The sequence below is a fragment of the Accipiter gentilis genome, chromosome 19, assembly GCF_929443795.1.
Source record: "Accipiter gentilis chromosome 19, bAccGen1.1, whole genome shotgun sequence".
In the NCBI taxonomy this organism is placed as follows: Eukaryota; Metazoa; Chordata; class Aves; order Accipitriformes; family Accipitridae; genus Astur; species Astur gentilis.
The window spans coordinates 13,014,090-13,041,677 of NC_064898.1; the positions used below are offsets into that span (position 1 = coordinate 13,014,090).

The 27,588-nt window shown below is 38.8% G+C and overlaps 2 protein-coding genes across 2 annotated transcripts; both read left to right on the top strand.

Annotated features, from left to right (window-relative positions):
- The first annotated feature begins 4,878 nt into the window (after positions 1-4,878).
- On the top strand, positions 4,879-11,435 carry LOC126048149 (interstitial collagenase-like). Its single transcript, XM_049822738.1, has 10 exons — positions 4,879-4,932; positions 5,824-6,068; positions 6,347-6,495; positions 6,586-6,711; positions 7,463-7,624; positions 7,974-8,091; positions 8,770-8,903; positions 9,948-10,107; positions 11,027-11,127; positions 11,335-11,435. Exons 2-10 carry the CDS (start codon positions 5,917-5,919, stop codon positions 11,433-11,435), a joined length of 1,203 nt encoding a protein of 400 aa, XP_049678695.1. The 5' UTR covers positions 4,879-4,932; positions 5,824-5,916.
- Positions 11,436-16,923: 5,488 nt separating this feature from the next.
- LOC126048151 (matrix metalloproteinase-27-like) lies at positions 16,924-24,424 on the top strand. Its single transcript, XM_049822741.1, has 10 exons — positions 16,924-17,064; positions 17,408-17,646; positions 18,249-18,397; positions 18,495-18,623; positions 20,663-20,824; positions 20,997-21,120; positions 21,413-21,543; positions 21,771-21,930; positions 24,012-24,115; positions 24,324-24,424. The coding sequence occupies exons 1-10, from the start codon at positions 16,948-16,950 to the stop codon at positions 24,422-24,424; spliced, it is 1,416 nt and encodes a 471-aa protein (XP_049678698.1). The 5' UTR covers positions 16,924-16,947.
- Positions 24,425-27,588: the final 3,164 nt, after the last annotated feature.

A 27,588-nucleotide genomic window follows, 5' to 3' on the forward strand; every position in this document is an offset into this window, starting at 1 on the left:
GACATGCTCCAAGGAAAATAGCTTGTTTCAGGACAACATACTTGGTTTGCAGAAAGATTTTTATTTTGTTGCTTCAAAATAGATTGGGAACACAGGAAAAGATGAGGATATGCAAAAGAGCATGGAATGGACATAAAATTACTTCCTGCAAGAATTATGACTGTACTTTGTAGTGCCACCTGCTACTGAGAAAGCAATTGCAAACATCATTGTGACAGATTGCAATAGTAAACAATTCTTAGAATTATGAAGTACCACTTTTAATTTTTGTAATATCAAAATTACAGAACTACCAATCGAAGTTCCCTTTTCTACAGTAATTCTGTAGTGAGAGACTTTGATTTAGAGAAACCCCACTATGATTCACACTGTGAATTTATTTTTTCATTATTTAGTCAGGGGTGTGGTGTGAAGGATGAAAGCCATTAGAACATTTTAAACATTTTAGAACATTATCAGATATAACTAGGGGAAAAGGGAAACAGCCTGAAGAGCCAGATACAAGCTCAAGGTATAGTAAAGTACAAAGTAAATCAAAATCACTGAGGCAGAAAATTGTTCCAGGCTGGGAGACTCTTCTGGGGAAATATGTCTCCTCTCATGCTTCTGCCTAAATTTCCTTGTCAATGATGGAAGGAGGACACATGCTGGTTAGACCTCTGGCAGTGCTTACATTCCTATGCAGACTTGATGAATGAGGAACAGTAAGTAGTGTACCTAGAAAAGGGACACTTCGAGGTCCCTTGTCTCAACATGAACATCAAGGGTGCAGTTTTGCTGAGGAAGAAGAGTGCAAATAAAGGAGGATTATTGCTAATACAGGGAGACGCAAGCCTGTGCTGCCTGGGTGTACAATGGAACAACCCTTGAAAACACTGACCCTTTCTCAACAGCAGTGTCTATCCCCTCTTCCCTAGGTGCCCAGTTTCGGTTTAGCAGTGACTTAGCAGATGGGTCCCAGACCTGGTGGGGTGATTCAGGGCGACCTGAGTGAGGTACTGGTGCTCGTAGTCCAGGCAAGGGCTGCCTCCGAAGAACAATTGGGGGTAGTTAAGGGCAAAGTTTACCTGTCTTCATGGGTTACATGGAGATTTTAGGAAAACTTCAGGCAGGGCCAATGTGTTAGGAGTTGTCCAAATCTGGTACCCTGACAGAGGTGAAGCTGCTGCAGCTCCAAGCCCCCAGGTCCAGCCAGCAGTAAGGCTGAAGGTGTATTCCCAGTAGGCACATGTACACACACATACACACATGCGCACACAAGTGCACACACACAAAGACACTATGGATCCCCTGGCAGCTGGGGTCAGACAACCCATCCATCCAGCAGCTGCCCTGGGATGTGCTGGTGTCCCCTGCTGCCTCATGGATACCCACACAAACAGGTTTCTCCGCTGACCCCAGATCCCACAGCCTCCCCAGTTACTGACTTGGGCCCCCGGTCCCTCCAGTAGCCAACCCACAGAACCCTGGTCTCTCCAGTATCCAGCCCTGGCTTATGGCCTCTTTGATACCCAGCTCCCAACCTCTTACCCTACTCACTGGCTCATCCAGCTGGATCTTTGTTAGTGCTTCCAGACCTACATATGCACCCAGCTGACATGCATGCACCTCAGTCTCTCCAGTTGCCTCACCACAGACATGGGGGCCTTCAGCCTCTGGTGCCACCCCAGGGGCTGTCACTGAGACCCCTCCACACACACCCCCGCACACAGGACAGAGCCCAAGAAAATAGCTAGAAATGTGTTTTAGTGAGAGGCCAGGACAGACTGTGCTGGTCAGGTGCAGGTGAACACAACGGTCCCACAAGCAAACTGAGGCACTGTGTAGACATTGGTTGGCACTCAGTAAAAATTCTTGTGTATTTCGAGGGGTGTCAGTTTCATTTTGGCATATTCATGTCTCCTCTTGGTTTTTGAGTTTTTTGTCTGAAGGCAAGTACTTGAAAAGGAGAGGGTGGCAATGTGCTAGCTGTCACACCATAGGAAGAGCAGATGCCTGAAACCTTTCCTTCCCTTGTTTGAGGGAGATGTGCTGAAGGACACGCAGTAGGAAGCCAATGCAGACGGTGAAACGGGACATGACTTTGTAGCCCAACGCTGTGGAAATTCCCAAGACAGAGGGAAGCCACTGCTTCTGCTTCCTCTTCCTGGTGCTGTTTAAGGTTTACCACTTGATGACTCTTCAAATACTTACAGTTCCCACAGCTAGTGCTGGAGTCCAGGACTTTCTAGTCCAGCCACTGGCTGCCTTGGAAAGTAATTTTTTTAAAATTCCCTGGAAAACAACCAGATGTTCCTTCTCACCCTCTGCCTGACTCAATATCCTCATGATTACATTAAAATTTGGCCATAGACCCTTCGCAGAAGTGTGCAAGGCAGCAGAACCTCTCTGTGCAAGCTGCAACATGTGATTTCCTAATGTTCCCATCTCAGCCACCGGACTCATCTGATTAATCTGCATCTCATGTGTTTAAACATGCCTATGATGCCTTCAGAAAATAAAAGAAAAAGGGATAGAAGAAATGAGATAACTACTCCTTAGGAAACAAAAGAAGAAGAAATAAACAGAGGTATTGAATCAGGAACTATATAAAGCAGCCTACAGAAATACATGAAGGAGAAATATTTACAGGGAGATAACACTTGTTTAGCAACAGAGTTAGACAAGTTAAGCAGCATTTCACAAATCCCAGGATCATATGAGTTGTAGCAAAGACTTTGGAGAAGTATCTAACACACAAAATTATTTTGTTCATGTCTGAAAATCAAGATGGATCAAGAATAATCAACAATGAAGTTTTCTTGGACTATGAACCATGAGGCTGAATCTTTTTACATCTACAAAAGCTTTACCCTTTGAAGAATTATTTTCCTGGTAATTTCAAATACCAGGACTGGACTGTTGCTTCTGCTTTTGAAATGTCCTGTATTAGCTTTAGTCAATTACTCCAGACAAGCAATGCGACTTGCATTGGAAGTAATTTGTTTTTCCCAGGAATGATGCCTGATGTGCTGAACCTAGATATAATTAGGGGGAGCTATACTACAGTGAGTGTAGAATCATATACTAAGTACATTATTTTTCCCTGACGTTTGGGAAACTATGTGAAGTACTTCCCAGCACAATTAAAATTTTCATCCTGTATTGAGCTCCTTCAAAGCAAAACTTGCTCATATATCGGGGGGAAAAAAAAAAAAAAGGTACATATTTGTATTTGTCCCTCTCACACTAGCATTTATTTTTTCCCTTTTAAGTTCCCCAAGGAGGGTCTTTGCCTCCAACAAGGACAGCAACACCAAAACCATTCTGAAAGGTGTCCAGTGTGTACTTGACAGCTTCCAGAGTTAGCAAACATGCAGTCCCTTCAGGCCATCTACTTTAGCGTTTAGCTGTCCTTGCAGTTAGAAATTTTTTCCTCAGTTTAGGGGTCTATGTTGTAGGTTCCCACATGTGTTCTGGGTATTTAAACTCCTCTTATCATTGATACAGTCCTAGCCAATATAGTCAATGAAGTATAGAGAGCAGTTCATCTCATCTTAAAGTCCACGTCATACAGTCAGTTGAATCACTTTCTAGAAACCATTGTCCAAAATGAGTGTTTAGACACCTAAATAACTTACAGATATCTACACAATGAAACACTTAAAGCTTAATGCACCTTATTGCTCATTTGCCTGTACCTAAGACACCCACCTGGGGCTGGCTGCCATGACACAGGAGCTACAGAGACCTACATCCTTCCAGGGCATCTGGAGGTCAGGTCAGATTCCCTAGAGCATCTCAAATAGCACTAATGCTCAGGCAGCTGAATCCCAAACCTCATGTTTAAACTTAATCGCTGTTGTTTAAGACCATTCTAGAGTCTTGGAGAGCAGTCACTGTTTCCTTTTTAGGAAAAAACTTTCTTGTATTTAACAGCATTTATCATGGCTCCCTTTGCTCTTCCTTCCATGAAACAGTGAACACAGAGTCACAAAATAGTTACTTTAATTTTCCTTTTCCAGACTCACAAAAGTTCCTGTTGGGCTTTATGGGATCTTTCCAACCAGAGGTCATCTCTCTGCCTGGATCCAAACACACTGTCGCAGCTGAGACCTTACCTGTGCTGGCAAGGGTATAAACATTATTTTACTTACCATGCATATGGGAACGCAGTTTAGCATCCCAGTAACATGACTGATTTTTGTTAATATCAGTCAAAAAAAGTTGAATCATTTTAGCACTCAGTTTTGCTAGCTTCATAAGACTGTTCTGGACAGAACTTTTCAATAGCTGATGACAGCCCTACTGGAGTTATGATGTTGATTATTGCTAGATAAGATTGGTTCTTTGTACTGTCTTTTATATTTTATTATTACATATTATGACATAATATGCTATATCTTGTTAAATATTAAAACATATATATCATATATATAGCATAATGTTATTCATTATAATACAACGTTATGTTACTATTATATGTTATTTCTTATTATTTCTCCAGTTTGTCAAGACCTTGTCCTACAAATAGTCTAAATTCATGATTCAAAAATACCTGTGAAATGTAGCTCCACATTTTACCTGAATAGCATTTCCTTATTTATTAAACACACTACAAAATTGCCCAAAAGAGAAGGCTGAGGCAAAGTAAGGACAGTAGCATTAGTTAAACACATTGCGTCATTACCTGATGAAGAAACTGTTATGCATCATTTTTACTAATCAGAGGATATTATACAGCATGAGTCAGACTGTCACTGATTGACGAATTAGTTATATAAACAGAGCTGAGAAGCATGTTCAATAGCTCAAGACTGAAACTGAGGCAGACAAGCTTAGACAAGGATGAAGATCCTTTCGCTTCTCCTGTTGGTATATGTGGCTGTCTCCTCTGGTTTTCCTGTGGCTCCAGAAGCAGAAGATGAGGGAAAAACCCTACGGCTTGTAGAGGTAAATATTTTTCAGTGCATTTCTAAGTAAAACATAAGGTAGTGTGAAAGTTATGTGGAACTTACTTACCCAAAAGTCATCTGAATATTGTATAACTTCACTTTTCATGTTGTCAGTAAAGTGACAACAAAACTACCAAAGCATGAGTTCTAGCAGCAAGGCTCTGTGGCTGTGCAGAAGTAGTCAAACTCAGCAACAATTTACATGTCAGAATGTAATTTGAAACTTCTGGTATTACTGATCTCAGTAACATAAGCGAGGAAACTTGGTTGAAGCAGGCATGTATTTCAACATTTTGCTGAATGCATCTTTTATGGAATACTTTGAAAAAAAGGGACATCTATGAGAAATACAACACTTACATAGAAAACAACACCATTTATTGGAGACAAAATTGCTGAAATTTAGTAGGAAGACCTGAGTTCCTAATATCTTATTTTGTAGCTAAAAATAAATGGCATGATTTGCCATGTGCTGACTCTCTAGCAGTAGTCACCTGATTTGTTGGGAATCCTGGCTGTGTGGAGTCTCACTGCCAATCTCTATTTCCTTGAAAGAGAACAGTTATAAGCTTCCTCATAACTTTTGCTGTTAGAGTAATTGGGCACCATAAATAATGTGGAATTAATAATTAAGAGTAAATATTAGATTTTAAACACATTTCTTCACATATACCACCTGTGAAACAAGAAATTCTGAAAACTATATGAAAACTCTAAGTTATATCAGACTCCTCACACCAGCTCCCGGAGAAAATAGGCTGTTCTTGCTGCTGGTGAACAGAGGGCATGTCAATATGGGAACAGTTCAAGATTACTTAGAAAATTTAAGTGTGACTGAAGACAGTACTGATATGCCACAATGTTCTTCTTTTTTTAAACTCTTGTTCAGAATTATCTACAGAATTTCTATGGTCTTCAAAGGGATGACCAGCCTCATGTAAGAAAGAAGGGTGAAAATTCCCTTGCTGCAAAGCTCAAGGAAATGCAAGCATTCTTTGGACTGCAGATGACTGGAAAACCTGATCTTGACACTTTGAAGACGATGAGAAAACCCAGATGTGGTATACCTGATATAGGGCAATACGTGTTCACAACAGGGAATCCCCAATGGAAAAGAAATAATCTGACATACAGGTAACCTTTCCTAATCAGATCCAAAAAGATATAAAACTAGCATCCTAATTTTGGGGGGTTTGAAGTAAGTACATTATGCCATATACAGATATCCAGAGTGATTAACTGATTTCTGGAAGAAGACAGGCACTCTAGAAGGTGGTATCTAAAATGAAGACATTATTAATTTTCATTCATGAAGGATATGTCTAAGATTTCTGACTTTTGTACAAGTTATTATTTTTCAGCTAAAATGCTGTATTCTTAAAAATATATAATGTGCTGGGCTTGCTTTGAAGGATTTTGAATTACACCCCAAAGATGAGACAAGCTGATGTAGATGAAGCAATCCAAAAAGCTTTCAGTGTCTGGAGCAACGTGACACCATTGACATTCCAAAAACTTGAGGACAAAGAAGCAGATATAATGATCTCTTTTGCTTATAGAGGTAACATTGATATGTTTACATATTAAATAGTCATCTGCAATCATAGAAATAATTTAGGATTCTAACTGATTTTTTCCCTCTTAATTTTAGACCACCAAGACAACTCTCCTTTTGATGGCCCCAATGGGCAGCTGGCTCATGCTTTCCAGCCTGGTGAAGGTATTGGTGGAGATGTACATCTTGATGAGGAGGAAGCCTGGACAAAAGATGGAAGAGGTAAGGACTCTATAACTGGATTACTTTATATTTAATTTATATAGTTTTACCTTGTACAATCTTATCTCATGTGACGCTTAGTTCCTGAGCCTGATTACAGGCAAAAAGTGAGCAAAAGCAGCAGAAGTTTTCTTTTTAAATTGCTTAGCTCTTTTTTTTTTTTTTTTTCTATTTGTAGGAATCTATTTTCAGAAAAAAGTTTTTTTAGGTCATAGTGGTTTATAATGGCAACTAAGTGAGCACTTAAAAATACTTCTTTTGTTCAGATGAAACCTAAAACTTGGATACAGGAAGATCTGGTGGTAAACTTCTTAAATCAAATCCTTTCTCTTTCTTAAGCTAACACTTCAAAGTTTGGTGCTAACTAGGGTATTTGAGTGCCACCAAAACTGTTATCTCAGTGTTTGTTTTGAAGGTTTTTTCTGTTGCATCACTGAACCTCCACTTGTTGGCATGATCCTCAATCTGAGCAGTTTATGTGATAGCAGGAGAAATAGGGTTTGTGTTTAAGTCACAAAGACACTAGAGAAAGGACAATGAGACCACTGTTAAGGCTGGACATTCTTTAAGTACTCATATAGCTCTTCTGTTACAATATTTTTGAGTTGTGATGTTGATTGATAGCATTACTTACAGCCTCTCTTGTACCTGTAGTGTATTTTGGGAGGATGCATAACTGTTCCCCATTTAGTCAACTGTGCTGAATACTGAAACAGATTTTACCTTGTATCATATGATTTTTATCCTACAGGCTACAATTTGTTCATTGTTGTTGCCCATGAGCTTGGTCATTCGCTGGGTCTGTCTCATTCAAATGATCCTGGAGCACTGATGTATCCAACTTACTCCTACACAGATCCCAATGAATTCCTTCTTCCTCAGGATGACATTGATGGCATTCAAGCCATCTATGGTAAGAAATAATATTTTTATTTAATATTTCTACTTCAGAGGCTGGTTAACAGTCATAAGAATATATTTAAAATATGGTTATTCCACCAAAATGAGAGATTTAACTGTTGCTGAACAATGAATAATGAAAGACAGAAATTTCCTGGAAGCTAACCTCAGCTGAGGTCCAGTTCTGCAAAAAAATCATTTTGGAAAAGATAAACACAAAGCCTGCTTTCAGTGATAGACTCTTAGTTTAAAACCACATGCCTTCTCATTCTCTGTGAAGAGGGTTCTTGGTGTCCTCGAGGACCTTCTAAACGCTGTCTTTGTATTTCTTCATACTTAAAGATAAAATATTCTTCCTATAGGACAGGCTAATGCTGCTGTGCAGCCAACAGGACCTGTAACTCCCCAAGCTTGTGACCCAAATTTGACATTTGATGCCATTACTACACTACGTGGAGAAACAATATTCTTCAAGGGCAGGTAACAACAATAAGCATATATATTATCTATTTAAAATATTCAGTAGTTTTAAAAAAATCTGTAATCCATGAGGGAAAATGTTCTTTTGGAATGTAGTACAAAGGGAAGCCCTAGAAAACCACTATGTATTTACACAAGCAAAAGTTCTCAAATCATGAATCCTAGGTGCCCTAGTTGACAAGAGCCATGAAGGAGATGAGGGCTTGTAGGATGCTTTCCAACTGTTCTGCTGCTGTGGCCACTGCTGCCACAGACTTGTCTCTGAACTCGATTCAACTAAGAGCAAAGCAAGAGCATTCATATATTCCTTAGGAATGTGTCCACGGGTCCCACACTGTAACCTTTCTGCTACTCCTCAACACAAGAGCAGGGGCAGAACTGAAAGTGCTGTTATGTAGAAAGATGCCTGTTAGGTGGTTACTGAAGCCAACTCTTAGCCTGCTTGTCCTACAGAGAAATAGAAGGGCTTATATTCATCTTGTCTGGTTTTTAGCATGCAACTGAGGTTCTAAAGTTAAGACTGCAAGTGGCTCTAGATTTCCTTTACATTCAGTGGAGGGGGATATTCACACCCAGGTACACATCTCCCCCATGTTATACTCTGGGATCTATAATAATTATTTTGCACTTATGATAGGAGTGGAACTATTTTATTACATCAATTTTTGTTTAAACCAGATACATGCTGCGCAAACATCCTGAGAGGACAGAGGCAGAGCTCAATTTTATCTCACTGTTCTGGCCAAAGTTACCATCAGGAATTCAAGCTGCTTATGAAAACATTGAGAGGGATGAAGTTTTACTTTTTAAAGGTAATGGAATCTGAAATTGTCTACTTTTTCTGACCAGTTACTTCCTGCTCCTTTGCAAACTATGCAATTACAAAAGTCAAATTGCTTTTTAAGGAAGATCAGTGAAACAGAGAATCTTACAGATCTGCAAATAGTTAAACGAGAGGTGCATAGTTATACTGCTGTAAGGAATCTTCAGCGGTCATAATCCTGAAAACTTACCCCTCTGTTATAGTTAATGCTCTGAAAAACAAGACCTGAAAATACTTTCCCTTCTTCAGGTCTAGTACTCTTCAGGCAACAGCATTATGCTTTACACAGAAGGATTTTTGCTGAATTCAGTTGGCAAATACAGGAATTTGTACACTACTGTTATTGATATGCTTATTAGTATTTTGTGATATTTTTGAAAAAAACCCAACAACAACAATAAAATGTTGGTGGAAAAGCATACTGTGAGAGGAAAATTGTTCACTTAAAAAACTATCAGTCCTTTTCATTAAATGTCTCAAATACGCTTTAAATGTCTCAAATAACTTAATTATGCACATATTACAGTACATGATATATTACCGTATATAAATATGTTAACTGCATCTAAAATTACTAAAGCATTTTGATTAGACATATGCCCTTTGTTGTAACAGTTTAGTTTAATGCACATTGTCTAGTTTTCAAAATATTATATGGCTCTATAATCAAGTAGCATATTACAGGAATTTAATAAACTCAATATCTCAACCCAATGTCAATGGATTAACTCATCAACCCCCAGCCCTCCCCAAGTTGTTACACAGACACATACTTTATATTAATTTGAAAAAAATCTAGAAGTACTATCCATATACCTTATGCTTCTAATTTTTTACTCATATAAACAAAAGGCATTTCCACTGTCTTCATGATGTAGTCCCAGTGTAAGAATTAGAACCATTTTCTAAAGTAATAAACTGAAAGGAATAATATGGATATCTAAGACACATTGTTTGCTATTCATCTAAAATGCAATTAAATGCTGTTTATAAATAGAAAAAAACCCAAATTAAATCTGCTTATATTTTTCAGAGGATAAATATTGGCTTCTCAGGGGATATGATATTGCACCTGGCTATCCTAAACAAATCTATCATTTGGGGTTCCCAAAGACTGTTAAAAGAGTTAATGCAGCTTACAGTGATGAAGCCACAGGAAAAACATACTTCTTTATAGCTGACAGATACTGGAGGTAAGACTTAATATTCATTTACTAGAAGGCATATCTTCACTTGTCCCTGAGGACTGATGGATTACTATAAAATTCAAGTGCAACGATGTTTAAACCAGATATACTCCAGAAATTTAAACAGGATTCTCTGGAAGTTTAAAAATTTTAAGCACTTGCTAGGAAATGTCAACTTTTCTATAGAATTTTTTTGACATTCATTATGTTCCTGTTGCAGGAATATAATGACTTGCAAGTGAATGAAACATCTGCCCGATAAAAGAGTGATTTTCTAGTAAATTATTCACCTTTTCTCCACAACAGTGCTGGTTTTCTGTGCAATGTTGTGATAGTGTCCACTTTTCATTCACATTTCAAACAAAATGAACTGCTAATAAAAAGGGTTGTAACTTAATTTCTCTATGAACACACTATAAATATTTTATTGTACAGTTGGTCATATTTATAGTTCAAGTGTAGCTCATGACAAATTCCAGAGAATAATTTTGTTTAAGAAGTACATGGTTGACACTAATACAAATATGTTTCAGGACTGTGCTACCATCTTCTACTCCCAAGTTTTTCATGTTTTGCTTTTATACTGAACTGGATATCCAGTGCCTCAAGATAGAAGCTCATTTTATGGGCAAGTGGTGGCCAAGGCTCTGGACAGTCCAGAAATGCATTAATAAATTCCTGGGCTTCATTTCCAAGGTCTTTAAGAGCCTTGTTACAAACTTTACCAAAGGCAGGATTTCTGAATCTCAAGACACTCATAATGTGGGAACCTTAATACATAACAGGAAGAACCAAAAAGCTACTTCCACTAATCTTTATAAGACTTCATAGTAACAGTAGATTTGCATATGTATATGAATTTGCTTCAGACTTTCAAAATATTCTCTGCTTCCTCACAAATTGTAATGATGTTTCTTGTGTTAAGATATGACGAAAACAAAAAATCCATGGATGGTGGTTATCCCAGGAAAATAGTCTCCGACTTTGGAAAAATTGGCAGAGTTGATGCTGTTTTCCAGAAAAATGGTAAGTAAAACATAGCCTTCATCTGGGTTTACTTGAACATTTGGGCTTCTGTAGATAGAATCATCTGTTTTCAAAAGCCTGTTATTAAACTTAATGAGATGGAAATGAAAAATAGCAAGTACACATGGATGGATTATGTTGGAGGTTTTTTTTCCCAAAATACTGAAGTCACCTATGAAATATAATTGGATTAAATTTTATTTCTAGGCTATGTGTACTTCTTCCATGGAACAACTCAGTTCCAGTTTGATCCTCGTGCCAAACGGATTGTCAGAAAAATGAAGAGCATCAGCTGGTTTAATTGTTAATTGCAATGTTTTTCTATATGCACACTGTATATTTCTATATGCTGAACTTTTCAGCGTTTCATGACTATCAGGTCAGAATGGATTTCTGCCCAAATGCTGTGGGAGTATAGTCTTAATAATTATTTACTGTAAGTAAATACATTTATATAATTTATCACCATTTCACCTGCTACATTAAAGTTTCTTAATAAATTATGTTTGTCATATCATTGTGTCCTTGATGTCTTATTTGCACTAATAGTCAAGAGCCAAGTCTAACTTCCAAACACTAAAAAATGTATTCTGGCATGAAACATCAGATCTTTTTCCCCAAAACAGAGAAAGGAGCTGCCAGCTGCCTCTGAACTCCATCACTCCATACAAGCCCTGGTGAAAATCCTGTGGGTAATTAGGCCAGTTGGGGCTCATTAACATCAGTCTACAAATCACGCTTCCACTGTCTGTTCCTCTTTCCCCACCTTCCACTCTTAGCCTTCCCTCCAGGGTGTATATTTCTGCAAGTGTAAGCAGGGTTTTTTTTTTCTTCTCGTGTTTTTGGGTTTAGGAACTGGGTTTAAGCCTGGAAATGTAGATTGAAAAGGACCCCTGAGATCACTGAAACAAGTCCCTTGCTAACACAGGCAGCCACAACATATAACAGACAAATAAACCTCTTTACTCAAGGCTCTTTCAAGTGCTTACTACGCCAGTAGTTAGTAAATCCCTCCTAATTTCAGTGGGTTAAAGGATGAAGAAGTTTGCTTAAAAAATGAATATTCTTGGCCAAAAATATTTGATAGAAAAAGTTCATGAAAAAGACAGCTTAACTTCCATCTTAACTGCAATTTTTTCAAATGTGCTCAACAAAAATTGTGTTTGAAAGGTTATTCACTTTCTCTTTAGTCTTTGTAGCTCAGCTTATAACATTAGAAGCCATATGACCATAACAAAATGTATTATATCTTATGACATCTGTATTATTCGACATACTTCAGAGGAAGGTTTCAGGTTACTGTAACAGAAGTAATTGCATTTTGAGAAAAGAATGTGTAACCTTATAAAAACATATCTGTTCAATTTTTTTCGTAACTTAGCTTTCTGTATTAAAAGCCTGTTAAATCGTATCCTTCATAAATAAAGAACAGACTTGGTAGTTCTTATGTTTATTAAATACGGGAGTAAAAATTAGTCTAAATACTACTCAAAGATAAGAAACTGTATAATTAAAAATTAACTTGGATATATTATACTCTTTATAAAACCTAAACAAAAATTAAAAAATAATAAAAATAAAAATAAACTACAATAAATCAAAGGCTTTAATGAAGAAATTAATTTATATGAAACCTGTTCTCATAAGGTGATTTAGGTACCAGTTCTTTAATTTGAAACCTTAGTAGCAATGCTATTTCATCATATTTTCTTGTGTAAGCCAGTGCTACTGAACTACCAATGACAATTAAACCAAAAATTGTTTTAGGAGTATATAAATCTAAATTGATTATGTTGGTTTAGCAGAGATGGTCTACAAACATAACACAAGATATACAGGGAAAGATAATATTTCTTACTAGACCAATTATCTATTAAAAAATAAAAATTGGGGGCACACATTCCCTTCAGATATGAAGTAGAAGCAGAAGACCTCAAGGTGTTGCCAGAACAGCTCCTCAGATTTAGAGCAGAACACGAATCCCTCTCTAGAAGAAAAAAGTAGTGGGTACTCATGGGGCAGAGAAAATGTTAAATGGGGACAAGGGCTAAGGAGGTAGTTATGTTTTGGAGGAAAGAGAGAGGTGAAGGGTAATTTACAGACCATGGAAGATGAAGAAGTTAAAGAGAGGATGAAGTTTATAATGGCATATTTTTAGTTCATGCTTTTTGGTATCCTGTGAAGTTCTGATTTTCAGTTGCCAGGCACATATTTTTGAAATTTGTTTTGTGGATTTTCCTTGAGCAGGAAGACCAAGAGCTCAAAATGAAGGATTTCTTTGTGACAAATATTCACCGTGCTTATGTGAGTGAATATTTCCTTTGCCTGTGTGACCATGGCAATTGCTCCATTCCAGCCACACCATTAGGAGGAAGGCATATCTGGTGCCAGCAGCTCTGACCTGCCTGCAGACACAAGCACTGCTTTCAGTAATTTGGAATCTGGGTCTTGTTTCCTGCTCAGTACACACAATCACCTGCCATTTTCTTGCTCTCTTTTGATAAATTTACAGTCCTATTTGCTAATTACTGTACTATGGTAGAGTACCGTCCCAATCCCTAGTGTCTGGTTACTTACTGGTTTTTTGTGTCTTCATAGCCCATATCGTTATTAACTGAGACAGATTTGCCCAGAAAGGGATCCAATTCCCTAAATACATGTTTAGTGCATTTGAGGTGCTGTAGGGTATCCAAGTCACTCACACAGGCATGAAACAGGACTGCTGGGAGCCCAGCACTTCCCAAAGACCCACAGAGCCTACACTGTCTCTAGGCTCCTATGTTTAGGTGGTTGAATCATGCCTTCACAGGCTGCAGTCTTTGCTAAAGGTTTGCCAAGGGTTAAATATATTATTTGAGCCATTTGCCATTGTCCCATGTTTTTCATTCAAGCTGAGTAATGATTCACCTTTGTTGACTCTATGGTAAGATTGAGCCTGCAAAGTAGTTGCTTAGCTCACCTGACTGAACAGTTATCTAGTGCCATTAAGGTACCTGAAGGTTTCCAGCTGGCCTCCAACTACCAGTCTAGAAGCCACATGTCCCCTCTAGGTCCTGGGTCACAGCCACCAGACCTGTGTCAATGTCTCAGGTTCACTAGACTGTATCAAAAGCACCGCAAATCACTGTCTAGGCATCTTAATTGCAGCCTAAGTGTTTTCATGTGATCTTAGGCTTAGGCTCTCATCATGTCAATGGTGTTGGTTGAAACACTTGGTGAGCTCCTCAGAGCTGCACAAACCATCCTAAGTTTACCTCTTACACGCGGTCAGATGAAATGCTCTCTAGATGCCATTTGACCATATTGATTAGATTTCTGTTGATATAATGCAAGCTTAGACACTTAACTCATGTGCAGACACCCATGTCGTGAACACTTAGGGAAGATGAATCCTTGCTGGTATTGTGTTAAGATCACCCTGATGCAGCAGTATTGATGATTCCTGTGATGCTCTGTGTAGCATCAGTTTGTTCTACCAATGTGATGAAGATAGGCAGCTACCTTTCTGGGCTAAAACATAGGTCACATTATTGCAGTGTGGATAAAACCAATTCTAGGATAAGAAAAGAAGTCATGATCAACATCAGCCAACTCTAACCAATGTCAAAGAAAAGCATTAGGAAACCACAACCATCAGCTGCTGATACAGCTTCTTTTCCCAGATCTCAAGGGCAGCTATAGACATATTTGTGAAACTGCATGCAAAAAAACGTGTTTGGGCTTCTCTCCCACGGGCAGTAGGAACTGGCTGTTGTGTTGTGGAGGTGGTCAAGTTGCAAAACCCTGAAAGTGCTTCAAGTGACATAGGCCTCCATCATCTGTCACTCAAACGTCTTCTGAGTAAACACTAATGTAGCTTGAGCTGTTGGCTGAAACTAGAAACGTAGTCTAAATTGGTTGTTTAAGGTTCTTTATGTTCAATAAAGACAGAAGGAACCTATGGAAGCCAGTTCATCCTACTCTAAGATAGCTGGTTGAATCACTCTCCAGAGATACGTATTTCTCCATTTTCTATAAAAGAATGCTTAACTAATACATGTATAAAGTTAGGTGCAACTAATCTTAACATAGCTGCTCTCATTGTCTCTATCCTTCTACTGCTACACAGTAGACAGCTGTGGGGATCTTATGGCCAACCACAGTGGGAAAAAAGATAACCACTTCTCCAGTTCATATCAAATCTGCTCATAGTGCTGCCTTGATTTTTTAGAAAATTAAATTAATATAGGCCAAAACATGTTTTCCAAAAATGTGTTCTAGTGCCATTGGAAAATATGCTTGGTGCAAAAGCCACTGAACAGGGGTTTGTCTTTTGTGACATATGCCATGTATCTAGTCAGATGATAGCACCATGGGCATTCCTTCTAGCTTTAAAACCTTTGAGACAAACAAATATATCCATTTAAAAACATAAGACAGATCTCAAAAAAAAAGTCTGCACTTCTGGATAAACACACACATGATTTCCAGCATCAGTTCAGTCGAGCCCTCCATCTCGGAAAATTTGTTGTCACAGTTTGTACCTCAGTTACAGAACTGAATGGGATCCAGGCCTTACGGGTTTCTTACCATACCATACAATGATACTAAAAACAAATTAAAGGAAGGATTTGTTGGTTTGGGTTTTTTTTTTTTATGGTAGCTGAGAAATGCCGTTAACAAAGAAGTTTAACTAACGAGGCTACATTGTGAAATTTGGGCAGAAAATTCGTCATTAACGTCTCCAGCTGGAGAAAAGTTGGCTGCGAGTGACATCAAAAAAGCCAAAAACACAGAAGCAAGGATTTCCTGAGAAAGCCACAGTCCAACATGATCGTATTTCTTACAAGTGTTTTGTAAAAGTTGAGTACATTCTGTCAGAATTCCTCTGAGATGCTGAACACCTTCAGCTTCCATTGCTGCCAGTGGAAGAGGAAGGTACTTGGCCAGCATAGGGTGAAATCCCGTAATTTGTCACAGCTTGTGTGACTCTTGAAACTTCCTTTATTCTGAATTACTTAAGACAGGAAATAATCATATCCCCTGTGGCTAATGTGGTTAAACTGAAGAAACCTTTTGTGATGAAATGGCAGATAGGTAGGTAGGTAGATAGATAGATAGATTAGATAGATAGATAAGATAAATGCAGACAGAGCTATAAGATTATTCACCTCCTTTAGGCTGGATTTATAGAGTAAAATCTTTTTTTTGTTTATGTATATTATGTATATCTTGGATTCTACCAGTATAATTTTTAGGAAAAACCTTTTCAAAGAGTTGCAGGGAAGAGGTGGGGAATGATTTGGGGTTTTCATCCATTTTCCAAATCACCCACTCTCACTTTATGGATCAACTTAAAAAGAAAACTTTCTGCTTACAGTAATTTCTCCCAAGGTTTTAATTTTTTTGGATGGGATTCATATCTGGTGCATGACTCCCATTTTCTAAGCTGAGAATTAGGAGTCCCTCCCTGTACATTTGGTGGCCTCATTTCACGCAGCTGGGTAGAGAAAACTTAAAAGGTTTCATCTGGTATGAAATTGCTCAGGTTTGCTAAAATTCAGTGTAAAATAACTAAAATTGAGTGCCAGTTTTAAAATGGTATCCAAGCAGTTTAGGATTATTCAAATATTAACTGACTTCAGATGTCTGTGAAATCAGATGGGTTTAATTATGTTTTATCGTGTCAGTGTTATAGGCTGTGCAGAGGTAAGCAGAGCATGATAAACTCTGAGTCAGTCTACAGCTGACTCTACAAAACACCCCATAACTGTACGAACTGGGATGCGAGAGAGAATACGCACAGAGTAGAAAGCAGACTGCTCTCCTACCAGGACAGAGATGGGAGTAAGAATGAAGGATCTTTCACTTTTGCTCTTAACATGTGCAGCTCTTTCTAACACTCTTCCCATCCACCCAGAGAAAGACAGCAAAGAAGAAGATGTAAAGCTTGTACAGGTAACTACATTGTCCATACCTGAGATCTATTGAGCCTTCTCTTTTTAGATACAATCTGTGTGTTCCAGCTGTCTGAGACAATGATATTACACAGAACTCTTGCTGCCCAAACTTTACTAAAGTAGGATAAACAGTAGAAACTGGAAATGTCAAGTAAATAAGAGTCAGGGATAATGTTGTCTGCTTCTGTTTAGCTACAATCCTCAGGAATACGTCTATTGTGCTCAAAAATCACAGGCAGATGGTTTTTGCCAGCAAAGTACACAAACAATATCAGTCCTAAGGTATTTGTTTAAGAAACAGATCAAAATGTGAAATGTGCTTGCTTTTTTTTTTCCACTAGGACTATTTAAATAAATTCTATGCTATTGAGCCAGATCCAAATCAACTTGGATGGAAAATAAATGCTGAATCCATTGCTGAAAAACTTCAGAAAATGCAGGAATTTTTTGGTTTGAAAGTAACTGGAAAACCAGATAGTGAGACATTGGAAATTATGAAGAAACCCAGGTGTGGAGTTCCTGATGTGGGTCTTTATGGTGTTACTCTGCCAGGATGGAAGAAAACCAAGCTGACATACAGGTAGTATTTCAATAATTACTTTTTTAGTTTAAATTTTGGTTTTGTGGGTATCCACATTTGTTATATTTAAATAGAAGTTCTATAGCAATTGTTTCCAGTAGGGAATACAAAAATGTTTCTCTTTTCCCAGCTGTTAGCTAAGCATATTCCTGAGAGGAATTTCTGAGAGTCAAGTTGGGTATTTTACAATTTCTGAGTCAACCACAGTATTTTGCCTGTCATGTATCACTCCTGATAAATATTCTGTGAGCCAAGCAGAAATATGAATTGCACCCTGTACAAACCCTGTTATCTTCGAAATTTGATAAGACCAACAGTTTAGTAGTCACAGAAACCTGAGGAGACGACTTTCCTCATCTCAAGAGATGACCTCCTGGCTAAGGGCCATTTTGAGAAAAACAGATACTGTGTACACAATTATTATTATGAAAAAGACAAGTTGGACAGTTATCACATTCCTCAAACTCAGTCAGAAATGAATCTTGGGAGCTATTGGATTACAGGTTACATTGCTTCTTTTACATCTCTGTTCATCATCTTAATATTGGAGAAATTCTTTCTGCAAACACTAAGTATTATTACTTGAACCTTCATAACTGTAGAATTGTGAACTACACACCAGATATGAGCAAAGAGGATGTGGATAAAGCAATCCAGAAGGCATTTAAACTGTGGAGCACTGTCACCCCGCTGATTTTCACTCGTATTCATGAGGGAATAGCAGATATAATGATTGCTTTTGGGACCAAAGGTAATACACTGACTGCATACCAATGGTAAGATTAATGTAAAGATTTTCCAATAGTTTTGACATAAACTCAATATTGTTTCAACATCTTATCGTTTAGCTCATGGACGTTGCCCTCGTTATTTTGATGGCCCCCTTGGCATCCTCGCTCATGCCTTTCCACCTGGCAATGGTTTTGGTGGTGATGTGCACTTTGATGAGGATGAAGATTGGACCACAGGCTCAGCTGGTAGGTAAAAAAAAAAAGTTTCTGAAGTGTTATGCATATGGGTAAATTCCTTTTTGATTTTATGTAAGTGAAGGAATAGACTGAGATGAAACACAGAATTAACCATAAGAGCAGTTTGAGCTTATTACAGCCATCCTCCAACTGGGATACTTATAATAATACCGACATAAAATCATTCTGATCTACTCTAGTTCTTATTTAGCACTGCTAAAGTTACCACCAGGACAACCCTTTTCACATATGAATGCTACAGACACGGGCCACTTTCACCTGGGAGTTGGTAGGGCCCATGCCCACCAGTTTCACAACCCGTGGTAAAAGGTTTCTGACGTTTTCCCCTCCTGGTGCACATGCAGGCACCAATTCTGGCACTACCACACACTGCAGAGGAAGCATACCATGCCTTGCAGCAGCCCTCAGAGGAGATCCCCACCACCTAAAAAACATTACAGCCACCAGTGATAATAAAGAGTCTTCACTAATAATACCAAGATAGGTCCAGCTATAGGCTGTTACAGCTTTACTCTGTATTCAAGCTAGGATGGGATTATACATGAAAGTGTTCTCCAAGCAATTTCAGCTGCCTGCCAGCAGCTGGGAGTCTGAACATGCTGTTCAAGCCACCCACGGGCTGAGATGCAGTGTGTAGAGCTGACTACAGATGTGTGCCACGGGACCAGAAGAGAGGGGGAATACCGAGTGCTCAACCACCTGGCCAGGACCCATCTTCGCACCTCAATCCCCTCCCCTCAACCTCCAGGCTGGCTATACAGCGCATGCTGCCTCTGACAGATCTGTCAGTACATGGGCACATTACTCTTTTGTACTTTAGATCCTTTTCTCATCCAGTTTTGGGGATGGGAAACTGCAGAGGATAACTGTAGCAGGAGAACTGAAGTCAAGCTGTAGAAAAGGCAAGGAGCTAACAAACAGGAAGGTGCTATAAGAACACTGCACGAGGAGGAGAGGCGCTGCTTTATTGTGCTGGGAAAAAAAAAAGGACGAGGGGTGGGCATGTCACACTGATAAGTTGTAATGTTTTCCCCACACTGGGACTAAATGGGTCAACCCCAGTTTTGCTGCTATTCCTCAACAGCACAGCTCCAGTGGCCAGGCATTTCAGAACTCACTGCAGAGCTTGGAGGACTTGTGAGAAGGGAGGACTGGAAATATGGGTGGAAAAATTGAGGCTTTGTTTGTTTTTTTGAGAAGTAGATACCTTGGCTTCAGCCAGCCTTTCTTGGGCAATCAATGACCAGTCCTCTGCACTGACACAGACTTGTGATCTTCATTAAGTCTTTTGATATTGCTGGCTCTTGGTCTGCAGGGCAGATGATCATTCTTCCCTAATTCAGAAAAAAGCGTTACTTGGAGGGATGCATGTTGAAGGAAATTCCATTTTCATCTATTTACTGTGTAAACATATATCACTGGGAATAAGCATGCATGAGCATAATATTTTAAAAAGATATTTTATTTGACAAGGCTATAAAGAAACCATATGCTTTAAAGTCCTAATGATAAAAAGGTAAATCATTCTGCTAACATTCTATTTCTCCTTGTCTATTCCTGATCTCACTTTTCTTTCTTAGTTTTGTAGGAGGGGGACACAGAGTGCCACACAGAGTGACACGTTGGTACTTTGAGCGAGCATGGAGTGCATTGTCCTGTCCTTGCCCTGGAGAGCTGTTAGTTTGACCTGACTCACTATCTAATCTGTTCTAGCTCAGCCAGGAAACCCTGCCAGGACATTCCTCAGAGCTGCACCCACACTCACCCCCAGACAGCTACTCATGCCGCACACATACTTTCAGTAGCTAACAGAAAGAACAGCAGGAAAGAGAGCCAAAAGCCACTCCCTTCTAGTGGGGGAAGTACACCACTTTATCCTATTAAAAAAATGTTTATGTATGTGCATACCCTAGTGAATGTCAACATATTCTATGAAAACTAACACTGAGCAATAGCCCTGTTGTGTTTATATCAGCCATCTGCAGACCAAAATTAGACTGATCTCTTCTGTCCATCCATTTTTTAAGGGTTCAACTTGTTCCTCGTTGCTGCTCATGAGTTTGGCCATGCCCTGGGTCTCTCCCATTCTAATGACCAGAGGGCTTTGATGTTCCCCAATTATGCCTACATCAGCCCCAGTGAATTTCCCCTCTCTCCAGATGATATAAGTGGCATTCAGTCCATTTACGGTGAGTAAAATCCATGGCTTAAAAAAAGAAGTAAGCAGGAGAGAAATAATCTCTTTCACAAACTTTAGCGATAAAAATAATTGTATTCTCATAATATCAAAAATACATTTATATGTGAAAACCTTCATGTTTCTACAAATTTGGTATATTCTTTCTAAAATGTCTCCCTTAGGATCTCCACCAAGTGCCCCAGATAAAAGGCCAGCCATCCCTACCTTCCCTGAAACCTGTGGCTCCCAGATGTCTTTTGATGCTATAACTACACTCCGACGAGAACTAATTTTTCTAAAGGGCAGGTAAATATTGATATGACATTTGTCTCTGTGAGGTTTATTTTTTCCTGATTTCTACAAAGACTGAATACTTTAGTGGTTCACATGATTATGATAATGAGACAAATGGATAGATTTCAGTTCATGGAAATAAAACTTTTAGCAGATACAAGTTATATTACTATTTTTGCAGAGTCTGAAAGCTCCACTGTCGAGAAAGAGCTTGTAAGTCACAACATGGTTCATATTCTTGTGCATATATAGAAGTGTCTGTGGTTTACTATTTACTACAAAAACTGTTTCATATTTAAATCAGGCACTTATGGCGAGTCTATCCTGATAATTCAGAAGTTGAACGTGAATTGATTTCTACCTTCTGGCCAACTCTGCCACCTGGTACTGAAGCTGTGTATGAGAACACGAAAGACCAGATCCTATTTTTCAAAGGTGAAGTATGAGATCTTCTGTAAATTTTTCTTACCTTTAATTTTGTGGGAAGATGGGAGGAAGGAAGCGTAGCTATATGTGCATAGAATTGACTTTTCAAATAAATAAATAAAAAACTTACACATTAAATCTAGTTTTCCTACAATCTACACTAAGGGAATGCATTTTTTCTTTTACTGTCTGAAAATCATTGGTGAAACTAGGTATTTTGGGGATTTTTTTAACAGGCAATAAATTCTGGGTTATCAGCGGATATCAGGTGTTGCTTGGTTATCCAATGAATATCAACACACTGGGCTTCCCTAAAGGTGTCAAGAAAATTGATGCAGCTGTTTGTGATAAGCAGACAGGGAAGACAGTCTTTTTCACAGGTGACAAGTACTGGAGGTAAGAAAAATTGACTAATGTTTTATTATGATTGACTCCATTATAATCTGTATACAGTTAAAATTGTCCATGTGATAAAAGAGAAAGTAGACCTTTAGGTAACTATATGTAACCAGGTGACTATAGTAATCCTACTTTTCTTAGAAACATTTCTTTGACTCCTGCAGGAGGAGAAGAATATAGCTTTGACTTTTGAGAGCTTAAGGGTGCCCTGAAATGGGCATTCAAGATATGGACCCATTTTGATGCATTACACCTTGAAGCTGCAAAAATTCCAGCATGTAGAGTTTTACAAACATGATAGACAAAATTATTTCTAGAAAATAAAGATCTGAAAGCTAACCTACTTCAGTAGAAGGCTGTCTGGGATGGCTTGTGCAGGATTTCTCTGATTTCTGAAAAGTCCTGGGTTATTTTATCTTTTTTAGAGAGATAGAAATGCTAGTTAATTTTTCTTTCTTTGGCCAGTTAGTATTGGATTTGCACATGCTGCTTCTAAATTCTATTCCCAAGCTGTCATGAATGAGTCCTGATACCCAAATACCATGCAAATGGAAGCAAAAAATCAGCTTTGGGAAGCTGATATATTCCTCCTGTTTGCAAGGACAACTGCTGCAAAGGCCTTCCGCAGGCAGCCAGGAGCATGCATGGGTCAAACAGACTTTATTGTGGTTAATTGTGGAGTTCCTCAATGAGACAATGTCAGCTGGATTTTGAGCTGTATGTCATTTCCTTTGTGATAGTTTTGGAAAGAGTATTTACAATATCTTGTATTGCTATTTTACTGCCTTGGTCACAAGACAAAAGCATTCAAGAAAACCACAGGATTTCTTACCTAGTATCTCATTCTCTCAGTCTCATGTCCCTGTGAAAAGTATTTCTTGTATCCAAGGAGAAGTAAAACAAAGACTTGTTTGTTTGCTTGTTTGTTTTTTTTTTTCCTGAGAGGGTTCCTCAAGATTTGAGGAACCTTTCAGGTCCTTCTTTCAGCCCCCAAATTCAGCCCAATCTCATAAAAATTGTCCTGGCTCAGTTAGGAACAACTTGATTGTACTAGAAATATCAGCTTCCTTTCCTCCATCTAAGTCTGTCAGCTAGTAGAGGATTATGTACAATATCATATAAAAGTCTAAGAGGAGTTTAAATTTCATGCAATAAATATGTGCAGTCGCTATAGTGGGAATCAACCTGTCCAGTTTCCACGCACTGTCTGTCACACTGCTATCATTAGAGGAGGTAAATCCCATCCCTGCTGTCAAAAACACAGGTCTTCCTTCAATTTGTTTCACTCCAGATGCTTCTTTGGAGATGTCTGCCTTTATGTCCTGGTTTCAGCTGGGATAGAGTTAATTATCTTTCCAGTAGCTGGTATAGTGTAATGTTTTGGGTTCAGTAAGAGAACAGTGTTGATAACACACTGATGTTTTCAGTTGTTGCTAAGTGGTGTTTATACTCAGTCAAGGATTTTTCAGCTTCTCATGCCCAACCAGCATGAAGGCTGGAGGGGCATAAGAAGTTGGGAGGGGACACAGCCAGGACAGCTGACCCAGACTGGCCAATGGAGTATTCCATAACATGTGATGTCATGCCCAGTATATAAACTGGGGGAGTTGGCCTGGGGGGGGAGGGGAATCACTGCTCGGGAACTAACTGGGCGTCAGTCAGCGAGTGGTGAGCAATTGCATTGTGCATCACTTGTTTTGTATATTTCAATCCTTTTATTACTATTATTGTAATTTTATTATTATTATTATCATTATTAGTTTCTGCCTTTCTGTTCTAATAAACTGTTTTTATCTCAGCCCATGAGTTTTACCTTTTTTTTCCCCAATACTGCATTGTGCTTAGTTGCTGGCTGGGGTTAAGCCACAACACTTTATCAGCAAACAGGTAGCCACGTCATGGAAAACGCAATGGCCAGATCCTACAGACATTTGTGCGAGTAGATAACTTTACTCTCTGTAACCCCACTGAAATTAGTCAAACTATAGACAGTGGACACCTTTCAGCAGCTGCTTAATTCTTTGCAAAATTGATATCTAAACTCTGTAAAATTACATGTTTCCCTTCATATGATTTAGGTTTGATGAAAACAGCCAGTCCATGGAGAAGGGTTATCCTAGACGGACAGTTGATGACTTTCCAGGAATTAGCCAGAAGGTTGATGCTGTTTTCCAACAGAAAGGTAAATGAAATGAGCTTTTAAGTAAAATCAGTTTACTTGTAAATAACATAAGTTCTGGAGTTAAGATGAATGTCATTATTGCTGTATCCTGCAAAAGACAGAACTGAAGAGGTGCTCTCCTGTGTGTACGAAGATGATGTTCCCTGCTTTGTCAGAATGAAGCTGTTTCTTGTATCCATAACATAATGCTTTACTTTTTTATTTCCAGGATTATTCTACTTCTTCCATGGATCGAAGCAGTGGGAATTTGACCCTACTGCTAAAAAAGTTATTCGTGAAATAAAGAGTAACAGCTGGTTTAATTGTTAATATCATTAAACTTACTTATACACAGCAAATGAGAATAAAAATCATTATAGATTGCTCAGAGGTCGTTCCTATTTACATTGCTCTACAGAAGAGGCAACAGGACTAGTTTTCATATATGACTACTATTTCAATAAATCAGCATGCCAGTTCTAGTTGTATCTCCAAAGGCTAGAACAAAACCGCATTTTTTCTCCTGATTAAGTGCAAAATGTCCAACATAATTTAGCAGTAATATTCCAGATGGGTTTTCAAATATTTTGGCAATAAATGGTTTTAAGTTGATGTCAACTATTTTCTGCTTCATCTGTTGAAGGTGTTCTGTATTTCTGAGGTGTGAAAGACTTCAGGTTAATATATTAATATCCTTCCAACATACAATGTTTGTATTTTACTTCTTTTCTCTCCAAACATCAAGATCCAGGCTTTTCATTATCAGTTGTTTTTTCTGTCCTGTCTTGCATCCTCTCCTGCTCTTCTTTGAGTATTATAGCCTTGTCCCTTTCACATCATATCATATCAGTATTTTGCCACCAAAATCACCCTCCAGCCCCAGTGCCTAAATACATTATCCAACTCTGATCTGTCTTTGTAGCATAACAATAAGCATTTCATCAGTGGCCATTTTTTGTGAATCTATGAATGACATCCTTCATAAATCAGCCCTGTCCTACTCAAGAAATAGATTCAATTACCATGTCGTGAATCACAACCTTTCGTCCACTAACACAAAGCATGTGCTTTCAAGTACACATATATCTGAGATTTATTACATGCTGCCATCACACATGGAGCAAACTCCTCACAAAATCAGACAAACTCTATAAAGTCACAGCCATATCCTCTCCAAGTATTTCCTTTACATTTAATTCTGGAAACAGGCCCAGAACACACTGCCTGCATGGCTGAATATATCTGTGAATATGTTCTTATTAGTATTGCCTTGTCCTCCTGCTCCCTAGTTCTCACATACCTGGCTGTTTGGCACACCTGTTGCATGTTTGAATAAAAAGCTTCTTTTTGCTGTATGCTTTTACAGTCCCAGATAGTTACAACAAGGCAATGATCCCAATCTGAACCTTACCTACCTGATTTGGTGGAAACAGTGAGAGTACCATTATTTTGCTGCTATTGCTGTAAGAACCCCACTGTCTTGGTTCCCACCAGCAAATCAAAATAGAGGCTCAGATATGCTGTTTCATCAATCTATAAAACTAATCGTGGTAAACACCATCACACTCTAGATCCTTAACAAAATTTAAACTTAAAGTGGGATGGAATGCTAGACATTTGGGTGAGATTCATCTGACTTAACTTTAGCTTTCTGTCTATCTACATTTCTACTCTACATGAGTTAGGGAATATCCCTGTACTGAAAGAAGAGGGAGAAGTTCTCCACAATGTTACTTGTCTCGTCTCATCCAAAGACTGTGCCTGGGCAAACCAGTACCTTCAGCCCCTGGAGAAAACACCTATTTGCTGAGGAAGGCTAGCCAACTATCTCAGAGTAGCTAACTTTCAAACAGCTAAAGTTTGGTGACATTTATAGTATCTTTGCTAGGTATCTTTCAGTTTTTATGTGATCCAAAATAGAAGGACATCCTGTTTTTATCCTCTCTGATGTTCACTTTCTGGCAAGATACACCAGCAGCTTTTTATATCATGACAAGCCAGTGATAAAGTTGTCTGAAGGCACCTGCTTGGACTGACACTGCCTGTGGAGTGATCATGATATCCCACGACAAGAGCAGAACATGCCGGAGGCAGGTGGGATGGAGACGGTTCCTTACCTATTTCTGCATTTCCAGCCTTCTTAAACTCTTCTCCAGCATTCAATTCAGTTGATGGCTGTGTAGAAATCAGTCAGCCCAATCACAGAAACTGCCAAGTTACACCCAAGTGTTTATACTCAGAGGCAAGATTGCTTTTTCACACACACTCTGCTCAGTGTGTAATACAGTTGTAATTTTAGCTGCAAGAAAAGTTTAATCATTGAGTCACCAAGGAAATTATTCAGTCCTTTGTAATACATGGGCAAGTTCCTCTGTCTTCAGATACATAAACAAACATAGCTACTCTGTGCTCCTTCTTTTCTCAGGTGAAACATTGCTTCACAACTTGTCTTAAAGGAAGTTAATCTTCAACAGTGAAATGCTGTTAATGAAGTTTTCTGACTGGCAGCTTTGGCATTCTGTTAAAACAGCATGGAGTGTGTGTTTACAGGTCACCTGCAAAAATAAATGAAGCAATGAGTACTGCTTTCCCTTTATTTGCGAAGAAGGCCTGAAAAGTCACTCTCAGCACAAAAAGACTTGACTTTTGACTAGTGAAAACAGCTTGGTCACTCAGTTTTCCCTCTTCACTTGTTTCTTTGGAGGAATAGGAGCCAGAATAGGAGTGTCACAGCAGAAATCCAGTAAGTGGTGAGTGCTTAGTGGTGGTCCTTCCCCTCCATCTCTGCCAGGAGCCTGGCTAACATGGGATTATTATATCTTGCACCTCACCGTATCCTCCCACAGCCCTAGAGAGCACCCAACAGCACCTCCCCAGCATTCTCTTATGCCACCTATAGCTCCTTATAATGCATGTCCCCATGCTACATTTAGGTTACCAGCTGAGTAATGCTGTCCAGTTACCCATGGGCTGACCAGCCACTGGCTCTACAGCCCAGCCAAAGGATGAATTATCCACCTTCCCATTAACAGGGTGTTTTCTCCTCTAGCCAGCTGGTATTTTCCACAAAACCTGTAGGAACTACAGCGTCTCAGTTCAGCTTGGCTGAAGTCTGCCAGTACCTTCAGTTACTGTGGGACCAGCTGGACACACAAACAGATACACAGAAAAAAGGATCCCACGTGGTCAAGCTGAAGTAATTGTCTCAGTGTTTTTACTAAACATTCTTCTTGCTTTTCACGGCACATTTCCATTTGGTTTTGTAATGTCATAGTCCCCCTGCTGTTGACCAGAGGAATTTGGAAGGGCAGGCAAGGCAAGGCAGAAAAGATAGAAAAACAAGGAGAAAGCTAATCCTTACCTGTCTTTCCAGTTGTTTTTGATATCACAAAGAAAAAAAATGGCCATTTGTTTCTTGGCCAACTAATGTTTTTCTTTAACAGCTGTTTTTCAAATGGATTGTAAGATTGTGATGATGAGACTGGATTAGGAAA

Coding starts and splice junctions, on each gene's coding strand:
- LOC126048149 (XM_049822738.1), top strand. CDS start 5,917: ATGCAAGCATTCTTTGGACTGCAGATGACTGGAAAACCTGATCTTGAC. Junction 6,496..6,585: donor GATCTCTTTTGCTTATAGAG/GTAACATTGATA, acceptor TCTTAATTTTAG/ACCACCAAGACAACTCTCCT. Junction 6,712..7,462: donor CTGGACAAAAGATGGAAGAG/GTAAGGACTCTA, acceptor TTTATCCTACAG/GCTACAATTTGTTCATTGTT.
- LOC126048151 (XM_049822741.1), top strand. CDS start 16,948: ATGGGAGTAAGAATGAAGGATCTTTCACTTTTGCTCTTAACATGTGCA. Junction 17,065..17,407: donor AAGATGTAAAGCTTGTACAG/GTAACTACATTG, acceptor TTTTTCCACTAG/GACTATTTAAATAAATTCTA. Junction 21,931..24,011: donor ACAGGTGACAAGTACTGGAG/GTAAGAAAAATT, acceptor CATATGATTTAG/GTTTGATGAAAACAGCCAGT.